General features: G+C 34.7%; 1 protein-coding gene across 8 annotated transcripts in view; it reads left to right on the top strand.

The window, feature by feature from the left end:
• Positions 1 to 14584, top strand: part of ERBIN (erbb2 interacting protein) — a 129316-nt gene that overhangs the window by 99238 nt on the left and 15494 nt on the right. For all 8 annotated transcript variants that reach the window (XM_027520286.1, XM_027520292.1, XM_027520291.1 and 5 more), the window contains exons 17-21: positions 736 to 909; positions 1967 to 2152; positions 5638 to 5752; positions 8367 to 8550; positions 10244 to 11789. In XM_027520286.1, the coding sequence (XP_027376087.1) occupies positions 736 to 909; positions 1967 to 2152; positions 5638 to 5752; positions 8367 to 8550; positions 10244 to 11789 (2205 nt within the window). The remainder of the gene's footprint in view (positions 1 to 735; positions 910 to 1966; positions 2153 to 5637; positions 5753 to 8366; positions 8551 to 10243; positions 11790 to 14584) is intronic.

The raw sequence follows: 14584 nt of genomic DNA, 5'->3' as shown, positions 1-14584 counted from the left end.
CTTTATGAGACTGTGTTGTAGTAATAGAAGTAGCAAATACACATTTCCAAGTTAGTTACGGACGTGATTATTTTTCCCTTGTATAATAAAGCTGGCTGAATTCTAGAAAATGATGATTAGGCTGATCTTAGAGTTGTTTGGTTTCTGGCACATAAGTCATCATAATGTAGGAATTTTATGTCTGTTTGCATAATTATCTAGCTGGAAAACATGTATCTGTTTCAAAGCCAAGTGCAGTGTTGGCAATATCCATACCATATATCTCCAAATGGAATATATTTAAGTCTACTAAAAAAAGCTTTTAAAACATTGAAATCTGTAACTGTGAAGTTTTTTTTTTTTTTACTATCAATAAAACCATACATTTATTGATCTAAAATGCTTTCAAAGGCCTATCATCTGTCTTCACAGTTACGTTATGAGCTAGGTATGTAGTATAATTAAGATGGACTATAGATTAAATTTTGAGATTGGTGTTAGAAATATTTATCTGTAGATAACTAATAGGAACCTTCTGTATAGAGAGGGACCTCTACTCAATACTCTGTAATGGCCTATATGGGAAACCTGAAAAAGAGTCCATCTGTGTATAGGCGTAGCTGATTCAGTTAGCTCTACAGCAGAAAATAACACAACATTGTAAATCAACTATACTCCAATAAACGTTTTTTTAAAGAAATACCTGTATTTTGAATTGTGAGATAATTTAATTTATCACTTATTTTATTTCTGTAGGAGGGAAATTTGAAGAGATATCCAACACCATATCCGGATGAGCTTAAGAATATGGTCAAAACTGTTCAAACCATTGTACATAGATTAAAAGATGAAGAGACTAATGAAGACTCTGGAAAAGATTTGAAACCACATGAAGATCAGCAAGTTGTAAATAATGATGTGGGTGTGAAGGTTAGAAAGCTCAATTTAAAAACATTGACTAAAGTCTATTTCCAGTTCTTTAAAATTTTTAAATGATAATTGATACAATGATCCTTTTTGTATACACCAAAATACACTCCCAGACTTAGGGAGTATTCTCAGATTGTTGTTGTTGTTCAGTCATCTCCAACTGTTTGCATCCCCATGGATGGCAGCATGCCAGGCTTCCGTGTCCTTCACTATCTCCCAGAGTTTGCTCAGACTCATGTCCATTGAGTCAGTGATGCTATCTAACCATCTCATCCTCTGCTGCCCCTATCTCCTCCTACCCTCAATCTTTCCCAGCATCAGGGTCTTTTCCAGTGACTTGGCTCTTCACATCAGGTGACCAGAGTTTTCACATACCTGAACTAAAAGCTATCATAGTGAGCAAACTGAAATGCTATTATTACCACTTCAGTTGTGGTTACAGACTGTCCAGATGGGCAGGAGAGTGTCAGCATAGCTTTTGAACTAACATTGCCTGAACAAAGAATAAGATAATGAATGTCAGAAAGTTCATGGTTATAGGAATGCTTTTTCCCCTGGTAATATTGATCCATTCTACCCAGTTTTCATTTTAAATGTAATTACTGTGACAGATCATTGACGTTTCCCTAGGATGTTTCCGAAACCTACACAGATCCCTAAATTGTGTGTTCCTTTAATGAACTTTCCCTCTGCATCTGTATCACAGAAACAGAAGTTTTATCCTGTCACTGAAGTTTCTATTTGTTCCACAAAGAGCAGGAAAAAATCGAACCTTCCTGAGTTTGCACATGCCAAGTGACTCACTCATAAATAGCAGCTTTGCACCTTCTAGGATGAAATGGAACCTTAGCTAAATTGTCAAGTTTAATGTGGCTTATGGACCTTTGTGACTGCCTGTTTCCACAGTGAGCGTTTTCTCTCTCAGTGCTACAGATTTCCGTGTTTAAAACTTCTTCAGTTTACCCATAATAGGAATATACTTTTAAATTTTCATCTGAACTTTAATACAGTAATAGGTGTAAAGAATGTGAGTTCTTTTATCTTTTCTTTTGCTTAGACTTCTGAAAGTATCACTCCAGTAAGAAGCAAAGCTGATGAAAGAGAAAAGTATATGATAGGAAACTCTGTACAGAAGACCAGTGAACCTGAAGCTGAGGTCAGTTCTGGAAATCTGCCAGTGACTGCAAATGTGAAAGCCTCTGAGAACTTGAAGCATATTGTTAATCATGATGATGTTTTTGAGGTATGGCTTTATGATTATTCTGGAGTAATGTTAAATGATAAGAATTTAACATTTCATTGTTGCTAACTAAAGGTAGGGGAAACCTGATACCAATAGCAGAAAATACACTAATACAGTTTTGCCATTGAGAAATTTCATCGTATTTGTTTACCACTCATTTATCACTTAAGCTTCAACATTGGAGTACAGAGGTTATAAAAATTTTTACTATTTAAATTAGATTGTGGCAGTTCTAATTCTGTAAAATTTATAATAGCAATTGCTTTAATCTCAGTAACTTAAAAATGAAAAAGTTGCTGTTGGTTTACCAAATAATAAGTCAGTTATTTGACTTATTTAGGCGTTTATCATTGATTGTAAAGTTTTTTTTTTTTCCTTGAATATCTGAGACTTTTAAAAGAGATTTTTCCCTTGGATCAATAAAAGCTTTTTTTTTTTTTTTTTTTTTTAAAGCAGCTTTATTGAGGTGTGACTCATATACTATACAACTCACTCATTTAAATAAAGGGTGCAGTTCAGTGGCTTTTAGTGTACTGAAAGTTGTGCAATCCTCACCACAAACACTTTTGGAACATTTTGATTACCCTAAAAGAAAGCCCGTACTTCTTAGTTGTCTCCCTACAATGTCTATATCCTCCTCCCCAGTCCTGAGCAACTAGTAGTCTTCGCCTCTAGATTTGTCTGTTCTTGGCATTTCATATAAATGTAATCATACAGTTTGTAGTCTTTGTTTCATTTAACACAATATCATCAAGATTATTCATATTGTAGCACGGGTCAGTACTTCATCCATTTTTTTTTAATGTCTGTATATTTCATTGTCATTGTCCATTATGAACATTTGAGTTATTTCCACATTTTGTCTCTAATGATGAGTGAGGTTCCTTTGAATATTTGTATACAAGTTTTTGTGTGGATATATATTTTCTTTTCTCTTGGGTATAGTTTATACCCAAAGAAAATACATCCTCTTTCTTCTAGAGTTGATTTGCTAGATTGTATGGTAACTCTATGTTTAACTGTTTGAGAAACTGCCAGTTTTCCAAAAGTGATTGCACCATTCTACATTCGCCTCATAAACTGCTGGAGGTATTAAGTTTTATAGAAATTTAGAAAGAGGTATTTTCTGGCTATAAAGAACCACAGATGCTTTGAGGTGAAGGAAACGTTTAACTTGTATTTTGAAGTATTTCAGTTAATAGAAATAGGAGAATTGAATGAAATGTGAAAAGAATATGAGAGCAAAAGAACCGCCTTTAGAAAATGTAGGAAAGAGCATTGGTCAGACCATCTGACCAAATGTATCAGGGGATATAGTTAATGAAATAAAATTAGTAGAGTAGATTGTTTCCTGATAGCTATGCTGAGAAATCTGGACTTAATGTTCTATACTATAGTCTTTGGGGAGCCACTGAACATTTTTTAGCGGAATTATCTACATTAAACATAATCATTGTAACTTCCCTGGTGGCCTAGTGGTTAAGACTCCATGCTTCCAATTCAAGGGACACAGGTTTGCTCATTGGTTGCGGAACTAAGACCCCACATGCTGTGGGGCATGGTCAAAATAAATAAAAAGTTTTAATTAAAATAAACATAATCATTGGGGAAAAAAATGCAGTAGCTATGGGGGAAAGAGTAAGAAAGGAAAGAATATGAGCAAACTGCAGGAAAATTAATTGACATGAGCAAAGGAAACAGAAAGGTGGTGGGAGGTTTAGGAGACTAGAGTTCGCAGAAGCCCAGGTATAATATAGTCTCATGGAGAAGAAGGTCTGGTCAGCAGTTTAGATGCTGCAGATATCAAAAGGCTGAGACAAACCTCCTCATCCTATTATCTCATTGTTTGTATTCATTGTACCAGTCAAGTTCTGTTAATGATAATAAAATTTCTGCCCAGTTCTTTTTTTTTTCTGTACTAGCTATTACTGCCATTGCAGGACAGGTGTAGTCTTTTTTGTTCAAGACTATTGCTATACCCAGTTTTCTTTCTGCCAGTCTCTCTTTCTATAAACCTTTAATATCAGAGTTATTATTTTAAAAGATAATCTGCCTTGTGAGTTTCTAGCTTGGCAACTTTCAGTAATGTACTTTCAGTAATTGTACTTTCAGTAATGTACTTTAAGCATGTACTTAATTGAGTTCATACTCAGAGCATAACCTTTTACTATGCAATCCAGTCTGCCTTTTCTGTTTCTCCTGCCCCTTTTCCTAAATTTCAGCTTCATGGAGCTGACTTGCCATACATTTTCTTATTTCCATGTTTCCCTCTACTCAGAATGCTATTTACCTCTTAACTTACCCTTGAAGACTAAACCCAATTTACATTTCTCACCCTTAACTACTTAGCAGTCTAAATCCATTGTAGTAGAGTCTGGAACAGGGTTGGCAGACTATGGCCTGTTGCCCCAAGCTGGCCCACTGCCTATTTTCATATGGCTTGCAAGCTAAGAACAGCTTTACATTATTGAACATTGAATAAAGGTCAAAAGAAAAAGCATATTTTGTGAAATATGAAAAATTAGATGACATTTAGTTTCACTGGCACACAGCCATGGTAATTTGCTTACATATTGTCTGTGGCTACTTTTATGCCAGAGCAGGAGAATTGGTTGGTTGAAACAGAATGTGTGGCTTGCAAAGTATAAAATATTTATTATCTGGCCTTTTTATTGAAATAGTTTTCTGATTTCAGTTCATATTTTATTATGACACTTAAAGCACTTAGAAATCTTAGTATTTTTAATAGAATACTGTTTTAAGACCTTTTATTTATTTTCATTATATTAGCTAAAAATAAACTGCAGAAGATCTGATTTTATGTCTATTATATACAATGTTAAAATCTTTCTATTAATACTTGTTGACCGCAGAGTCTCTTTGTATGTGCTAACAGCACTCAGTGGTAAATTGCATGGGACAATTGCCAAATATCAGAGAAAAAAATCATGGAGTGTAATAAAAGATTCTGTCTTCAAATTGGACAGAAATTGCCATTAATTTATCTTGGTGGAAGAGCATCTCAGTCCTTCTGATTCCTTGGAACCTGGTGATCCTTGAAGGAATAAATTTAAGAACTAGGAATACACTTTTTGTTAGAGCATTTTCACTAAACTGCTCTAACAAATGCTAAAACTAGCATTTTCACTAGTTTTTCACCAGCAGGGATTGTGTTTTACTCATTTTTGTTTCTCTGGCACTTGATAATAGTACCAGGTACATACTAATCATTAATACAGTTGAATTAAGGACCACACAGAAAATTATACCTTAGACACTTTGGTGTAGTGTTAATAATTTCCATAGTTTTATTGCCATGTCTTGAAAAATTTAAGTCACATACTAGTTTTATTCAGTTACCGTAAAAAGCTTTTATGCCTGTGTCAAGTATTTTCTCTTTGAAGTTCATATAACTTAATATTTATTCATTTAAAGAAACCAAAATTTATTTTTGTTAATATTTTTCTCTTTTTTCTCCAAATTAGGAATCTGAAGAACTTTCTTCTGATGAAGAGATGAAAATGGCAGAGATGCGACCACCATTAATTGAAACCTCTATTAACCAGCCCAAAGTGGTAGCACTTAGTAGTAACAAAAAAGGTTAGATGTCAAAAGATAGCTCTCTAGGAACAGAAATGGACTGAATAAAATTTATAAATTTTTTTTTCAAATAAATTTTCACTAAATTTTACTATGTTATTTAAAATACTTTTCAGAAGCAATTTTTAAAACATGTCTTTGTAAAGGGTCTATTCCTTATCTCTCGTTTTTAAAGAAAAATCTTGGTGGATCTCTTCCTTCCTTCATGCAAGTTTACTAACATGACATGGATTTTTTAGGCAGATAAGCCTGGATTATGATTCCATCTCTACCACTTGTTTGCTGTATGATCTTTGAGCTCCTTAATTTTTTCCATGTGTATACATCTAACTGGGCTTCCCAGATGGTGCTAGTGGTTAAGAACCCACCTGGCAAGGCAGGAGACATAAGAGATGTGGATTTGATCCCTGGGTCGAGAAGATCCTCTAGAGGAGGACACAGCAACCCACTCCAGTATTTTTGTCTGGGGAATCCCATGGACAGAGGAGTCTGGCGGGCTACAAGTCCATTGGGCTGCAAAGAGTCAGACATGACTGAAGTGATTTAGCACGCATACATCTAACTAGACATACAATTTAGCTAATGAAAGATTTTGAGAATTTCAAATATATTGGGTTAGTGTACTCAGATCTAGCAAAGTACCTTATGTATAACAGATGCTTGTTGTTATTTATCTGTTAAGGAACTTTTTTTTTTTAATATACCCCCTCACCTCTATCGAACATAGAATCTCAGACTCTCAGAAATGAAAGACAACTCGGAGAGTAGCTATCCCTTCCTTTTATCCTTCCCTCACTCTTCTCCACCAAATGTCTGAAAATGTCTACATTATCTCCACCAAAGATTTATCCAGTCTGTACCTTTATGTCATTGATGAAACTTACTGGCAAGGTGGCCCTTTAAAGGATAGCTTGGGGTTTCATAATAATGGTAGTGATATTTGTTACTAATTGTTACTATGCTAAATAGTTTACATATTATTATCTAATTGTCACAGTTATCCCATGAGAAGGAAGTCAGTTCAGTTCAGTTCAGTCGCTCAGTCGTGTCCGACTCTTTGCGACCCCATGAATCACAGCACTCCAGGCCTCCCTGTCCATCACCAGCTCCCAGAGTTCACCCAGACTCACGTCCATCGAGTCGGTGATGCCATCCAGCCATCTCATCCTCTGTCATCCCCTTCTCCTCCTGCCCTCAATCTTTCCCAGCATCAGGGTCTTTTCCAATATTAGTCAGCTGTTCGCATGAGGTGGCCAAAGTATTGGAGTTTCAGCCTCAGCATCAGTCCTTCCAACAAACACCCAGGACTGGTCTCCTTTAGGATGGACTGGTTGGATCTCCTTGCAGTCCAAGGGACTCTCAAGAGTCTTCTCCAACACCACACTTCAAAACCATCAATTCTTTGGCGCTCAGCTTTCTTCACAGTCCAACTCTCACATCCATACATGACCACAGGAAAAACCATAGCCTTGACTAGACGGACCTTGTTGGCAAAGTAATGTCTCTGCTTTTCAATATGCTATCTAGGTTAGTCATAACTTTCCTTCCAAGGAGTAAGCGTCTTTTAATTTCATGGTTGCAGTCACCATCTGTAGTGATTTTGGAGCCCCCCAAAAATAAAGTCTGACACTATTTCCAGTGTTTCCCCATTTATTTCCCATGAAGTGATGGGACCAGGTACCGTGATCTTCGTTTTCTGAATGTTGAGCTTTACGCCAGCTTTTTCACTCTCCTCTTTCACTTTCATCAAGAGGAGAAAGAAGTAGGAGAATGTAAATAGGAGAGAACTTAAGTGCCATGTAGTTTAACAGTATATTCAAAATTCAGATTCTCAGACCCAAACACCTTAAAGCAGAAGTTATAGAGACCCATGTGCTACCATGCCTATAGGGTTGTAAACATACTAAGTTACTATCTTCTTATCACTACTTTTAAAAAATGGTACTTTTTATTACTACCTGCCTAAAGTGGAATATGAATATTTTCTGTTTGTTTATATAGTTGTTGCAAAACCATCTCACATATTGAGAATTTACTATTCATATATAGTTCTTTGAAATGATATTAGAAAGGGGAAAGCTGACCTTGGGAAAATTTCTGGATTTGTGTGGTGTTTCTTTTTTGGTTAACTATGCTGCTCATTTTTATTATCAGAATAGGTAAAAACAATTCCATACATGTATGAAATCATTTATACCCCAGATAATAAGTTTATTGAGATTATGAACTATAGTATATATTTCTTACTATTACAACTTTTTAAAACTAAATTCATGGAAAACAATATTCACTAAAACGGCCTAAAATGGCCTTAAAAACATTATGTAATAACATTTGTGTCAGTAGTTTAAATCAGATTCTGGGTAACTCTATCGTTGTTCATATTTAAAAAAGAAACTATAGGTATCACTAAAAACTAACTGAAGGTATCACTGTTTTTAAATTCTTGAATCTTTGTATGTATTAGGACTGAATTTTCTGAGGTGAGCCTCTGGTTATCTTCTATCCATATAATTCCTTATCTTATATATTGAGCCAAGACAATATAAATGCCATTTTTCATTACTGGAAATTCTATGTGGCTTTATCAGTAGCTTTATTTTTTTTCTTACAGATGATACAAAGGATACAGATTCTTTATCAGATGAAGTCACACACAATAGCAATCAGAATAACAGCAACTGTTCTTCTCCATCTCGGATGTCTGATTCAGTTTCTCTTAATACTGATAGCAGTCAAGATACCTCACTCTGCTCTCCAGTGAAACAAACACATATTGGTATTAATTCCAAAATCAGGTTTGTGACCATCTTAACGAGATAATTTATTTGTATAATACATAGAGATGGCAAGGCAAATAAATATATACTATTTATATTATATTATTAAATATATATTATTAAAACATAAAAGACTTTACAAATTAATATTATAGAAGTGGTTCAGACAGTATATAATTTCTTCCCCAGTTTATTTACTAATTGCTTAGCTTTTATACATTTCCCTGGATTGGGAAGATCGGCTGGTAGAGGGCATGGCAACCCACTTCAGTATTGTTGCCTGGGGATTGTCCATGAATGGAGGAGCCTGGCGGGCTACAGTCCATGAGGTTGCAAAGAGTTGGACAAGACTGAGTGACTAAGCAGAGCACAGCACATACATTTTCATCTTAGTCTTTTAAATGAAAAGACTTAAAATATATTCTAATTCTCTTCATTAAAAGGTTGAACAGTTTTATAATGTTTTTTAATATAGCCTGTTTAGAATAATTCAAGTTAAAGGGTTATGCTTGATAGAAGGATTTGGATTACTGCTGAATCCAAACCTTATTGTATGGATATTATTAACTGAATTTTAGAGTTATAGAGTACTTAAATTCTGGGTATATTTAAGTCAGATTTTTCTATATATTGATTTGCATTACTTTAAAAGGAAGATGAATTTTATGTCTCACATTGAGTTTTAACTCTTATGTAGTTATATTTAAGATTAATCACTTACACCCTTCCTCTGAATTTGAGGCTAAAATCTTGTGTGGTAAAATATTACTTTTATAACCTCTTGGATGTTAAAATAATGGTTAATTTGTTGAAAAGTAAAATTTGATATAGTTGGCAAGTAGTTAAGTATTTTCTAAATCATGTGTTTTGTAATGAAATAAAGGCTAAGAAAGGGATATAGCCATACCTTCTTTGGTTGTATTTCTAATAATATTTTCTGTTATCTAATCAGAAGGTCAGTATTAAAAAATATTTGTTGAAATGTAACTTACATATTTACACAAAAGAATACAAATAGGTTTTATTATTATCAAATAGAAATAAAATATCTTCTATAATTTTGGAATGGCATGTTTTATAAATATTTGCTAAACACAATGTAGTCACTTAAGAAAATAATTATATTTAGTTTCTTTTTGATCTTCATACTTTGTAGATCTTTGAGTGATTGTTTAGTTCTTTGTATAATTTCCTTATATATATTTGGATCTAATAATACTTAATATAATTGATCAATATTGTGAGGTTTTGAATTATTCATAAAAATATTCTGTGCTCTTACTCAGCTATTCAACTTACTGCTCTTATCTCCATGTATGTACCTATCTTTCAAGCATTTCGTATTTTAGAACATTCATGCAAAGGTGCAGCAGTAGAAGGGAATTATTTCATTATAAAATATGCACATTTTTCTTCATTGTTTAGCTCTATTAAACTGTATTGTGTTACAGTGATTATGGTAGTGGCAATAATTAATCTTATCTGCACTTTGATTAGTATGTTTTACTTGTCTCTATTTAATATAAATCTCTTATTATTTGACTGTTACAATAGTATTTTAAAATTACATGCTTGATACTAAATGTCTTTTATCTGTGACTCCCATCAACACTCTTATCTCTGTGTATTTACACAGTAGCTTGTTGTTAATATTCCCCATGACTAAAAACTGGGCTTTATGATGTTTGTGATAAAATTATCTTTCTTTTAGGCAAGAAGATGAAAATTTTAACAGTCTTTTACAAAATGGAGATATTTTAAATCATTCAACAGAGGAAAAAATCAAAGTTCCTGATAAAAAAGATTTTAACTTACCTGAGTATGATTTGAATATTGAAGAGAGGTTAGTTCTTATTGAAAAAGGTGTTGACTCAACAGCCACATCTGATGAATCTCACAAATTAGACCATATCAATATGAATCTAAATAAACTTGTAACTAATGATACATTTCAACCAGAGATAGTGGAAAGATCAAAGACACAAGATACAGCGCTTGGAATGGGCTTTTTAAGCAATAATGCTAAAGGAGAAGCTGAGCACTTGGAAAATGGAAACAAGTTTCCTAATGTTGAATGCATAAATAAGGTAAATGGACATTCTGAGGAAACTCCCCAGTCTCCTAGGAGGACCGAGCCACATGACACTGATTCTTCTGTTGATGTGGGTCATTCCAAAAGCACTGAAGACCTCTCCCCTCAGAAAAGTGGGCCAATTGGACCTGTTGTGAAATCTCATAGCATAACTAATATGGAAACTGGAGGGCTAAAAATCTATGACATTCTGAGTGATAATGGACCTCAGCAGCCAAGTGCCACAGCTAAAGTAACATCTACTATTGATGGAAAAAATATAGTCAGGAGCAAGTCAGCTACACTTTTATATGATCAACCATTGCAAGTATTTACTGGTTCTTCTTCATCTTCTGATTTAATATCGGGTGCAAAGGCAATTTTCAAGTTTGATTCAAATCACAATCCTGAAGAACCACACATAAGAGGTCCCACAACAAGTGGCCCCCAGTCTGTGCCTCAGATGTATGGTCCTCCGCAGTATAATATTCAGTACAGTGGCAGTGCTGCAGTCAAGGACACTTTGTGGCACTCCAAACAAAATCCCCAAGTAGATCCTGTCAGTTTTCCCTCACAGCGCTTTCCTAGATCAGAGAGTACAGAAAGTCACAGTTACGCTAAACATTCTGCCAATATGAATTTCTCTAATCATAACAATGTTCGAGCTAATACTGGGTATCATTTACACCAGAGACTTGGTCCAGGAAGACATGGGGACATGTGGGCCATCTCACCAAATGACCGACTCATTCCTGGAGCAACTCGAACTACAATTCAGCGACAGAGCAGTGTGTCCTCAGCAGCCTCTGTAAATCTTGGTGAGCCAGGTTCCACGAGGCGGACCCAAGTTCCTGAAGGAGATTATTTGTCATACAGAGAATTACATTCAGTGGGACGAACTCCTCCAATGATGTCAGGATCACAGAGACCTCTTTCTGCACGAACCTACAGCGTTGATGGTCCACATGCCTCAAGGCCTCAGAGTGCTCGACCCTCTGTTAGTGAGATACCAGAGAGAACTATGTCAGTTAGTGACTTCAGTTACTCACGGACTAGTCCTTCAAAAAGACCAAATACAAGGGTTGGTTCTGAGCATTCGTTACTAGATCCTCCGGGAAAAAGTAAAGTTCCTCATGATTGGCGAGAACAAGTACTACGACACATTGAGGCCAAAAAATTAGAAAAGGTAATTAAACATGAATTTTTCATTTGCCTCTTCATGAATTTACTAATTTTCCTTTAAAATTTTTGGCGTACTTTGTTTTTTAAGCAAGATGAAATAAGATACTCTGAATTATTGAATACATACTTATTATATTCTAGAAGTTTTTCCTTGGTAGTGAGATTAGAGGTCCAAGTTGAGACCCAGGCTCAAAATAGTTGCGATAGTGATAGGAACTTCTTTCCTGTTACTCCTTAATGTTTTCTAATGGGCTTACATTCTTTTGTGTATCTTAGATTGCGCCGCACATACTACAAATAATACATGTATATACATGTTTACCTCTGTTCAGTATTTCCTGACTTCCTGCTCATCTATTAATAATTAATTATGTAAATATGTGTATAAAAACAGCAATTCACTATATAGTTAACAGAATAACAAGAAATGTATTATAAATGTATATCTTTCCCCTAAGATTTTTTTTCCCAGTTCATGTTGTATAACTAACACTGTCACTGACTCAGATGGCTTCTGGCATGGCATTTACTATTGACTCTCCTATATTGCATTTCTGGCCTGTTTGAACTCAGGTGTCTGTGGCTCTAATATAGTTAGGAGATTGTTGTTAAGTAACTTAAGCTCATGTAGATGAGCTTTTGTAACTTTATATGTAGATATTACTCTTTTGAAAAGAGAGAAATGTTTAAAAAAAAAATTAACCTTAAAACTGATATATTAGGACAGTTCTGTGGCCCAAATATATATGGCATATTCATTCTGCAAGATTCAGCTTCATATCTCTCAGCGGATTTTACTCAAGAATTATTTCAGCTTTGTTTATTGATATAAGATATTTTAATAGGAGCTAGTGTATAGAACCTCAGTAAATTCTTGAAGTCAAAATGTTTGGAAATCAATGCCTAAAATTAGGATTAATACCTTATATCAATTCACATTGAACCTTTGTTTCTAATAATTAGCTCTTTTAAATTCTGTAGCTTTAAATAGCTGAGCATCTATAGCATTAGGCAGCTTCATTGTCATATATCCATTTTGTTTCAGCTGTAATTCTGTACATTCTGTTGAGGCTCTTGAATTTGTGTACTTTATCTGAGGAATTTGGAAGTTTCTTAAGTAAAGGAGTAACATAGCTGTTTTATAAATAAACTTCTGGTGATGGTGTGTAACTGGATTTGCGGAGGAAGAAGCTATAGTTATAGTTAAGTTGATTGAGTTATGAGACTGTCTTACAGTCCTGAGAATAAGTAGAATGAGAAATGTATCAGTGGAATTGAGACAAAATAAATTCAAGAGGCAGTTCTGGGATAGACTTTATAAGGGTTTTCTCTGATGGGAATATTCCTGTAATCATTCATTGAGGAAAATGGATTACACTTGAGGTTGGTACCTTGAATAATTGTTTTTTGGGGAATTGATTTTTGGGGAATGCCATTAACTAGATATTGATGAGGAATAGCAGATTTGGAGGACTAGATGAGTTTGGTTATCTTAATGTTGTTGTTAGTTGACATCTCAGATGGCTATTCTCCACTATTTTCCTGTCAGAGATTTGTCTGGACTTTAGTAATTAGGAAGCAAGGATTAGCCATCTCATTGTTCTTGTACTTTTCTGCTTTTTATGTTTAGAATTTACTGTATGATTGCTTGGAGAATACATGGCAATTGTTTCCCAGTTTGCCCACTGGTAATTTAGAGATGAGAATTAACTCATTGAAATTAGGAAAAAGCTTTAGAGGACACAGGGCAACATAATTTAGACCCCAGACTTGAAAGCATTGGCTGAAAATGGTGGATGGTGATGGGAGATCTCTATTTGTTCCTCTGCATCCCCCCCTCTCTTCCTTAAACATAATTCTAATGGCACGGTGGGCATTTGAAAATTTTTCTCAGGGGATTTCACAATGCCTGCCCTACCTCAAGAGGAAAAGGTGCTGCTCTGCCCAGCTGGGAGTTTAATAGTAAAACAGAAAGCAATTAGTTATTGAAGCTCACTTGGCTTTTTTAAGTAGTAACCCCTCCTTCCCAACTTCCCCAAAAACTGTACCTGGAACACAAACATAGAAAATAGATCTTACCTCAGAAACCTCAAGACTGACTGAGTTAAACTTATCAACAGATAGTGCAAAGGAATAAAAATTTGTAAAATTATTTCTAATGTCAATATTTGTCAGTATTCCTTATTATATTAAAAACTGATAAGAAGCACTCCATATGATTAACAACATGATAATTTCCATTTTTACTTGCTGTTATACAACTATTAACATGTAGCAAACAACGTCCAGGACATACGTTCAGCACTTAATTGAACGTTGCACAATGTGTTGATCTGTTTTGATAGGGTGCAGTTTTATGTGGGCGTCTCTCTCTACAGGCCTAAATTCAAAGTCAGACCTATTCCAAACTTTTAGCCTTCTTACTCAGTGAAATATTTACAAAAACCTCATATATGTTCAAAGATGACAGCAAAGACTTTGTTCCAAGATTAACATATTATTAAAGAGAGTTAATCAGACCACTCAAGTTAACATGTAAAACTGAGTTATAATGCACGAACGTGTGTTTTTTTCATGTTTCTGTGTGCGATTATGTGTATAATTTATTTTTACTTTTTAATCAGATGTTTGGGGAACCTATGACTTGCCTCTGCCAAATCCTTATTCTTTGTGAAATGCTTTGAGAAAGTACGAGCCTGGCCTATTCAGCTTTTCCCTTGGTCTTTACTTTAGAATTCACAAAACACCTAAATTTGTTCGTGTAGTTTTATAGATTCTTTTCATTCTGAAATGTCATAT

The sequence above is a fragment of the Bos indicus x Bos taurus genome, chromosome 20 (genome assembly GCF_003369695.1).
Source record: "Bos indicus x Bos taurus breed Angus x Brahman F1 hybrid chromosome 20, Bos_hybrid_MaternalHap_v2.0, whole genome shotgun sequence".
In the NCBI taxonomy this organism is placed as follows: Eukaryota; Metazoa; Chordata; class Mammalia; order Artiodactyla; family Bovidae; genus Bos; species Bos indicus x Bos taurus.
This window is presented reverse-complemented; position numbering and strand designations above follow the sequence as displayed.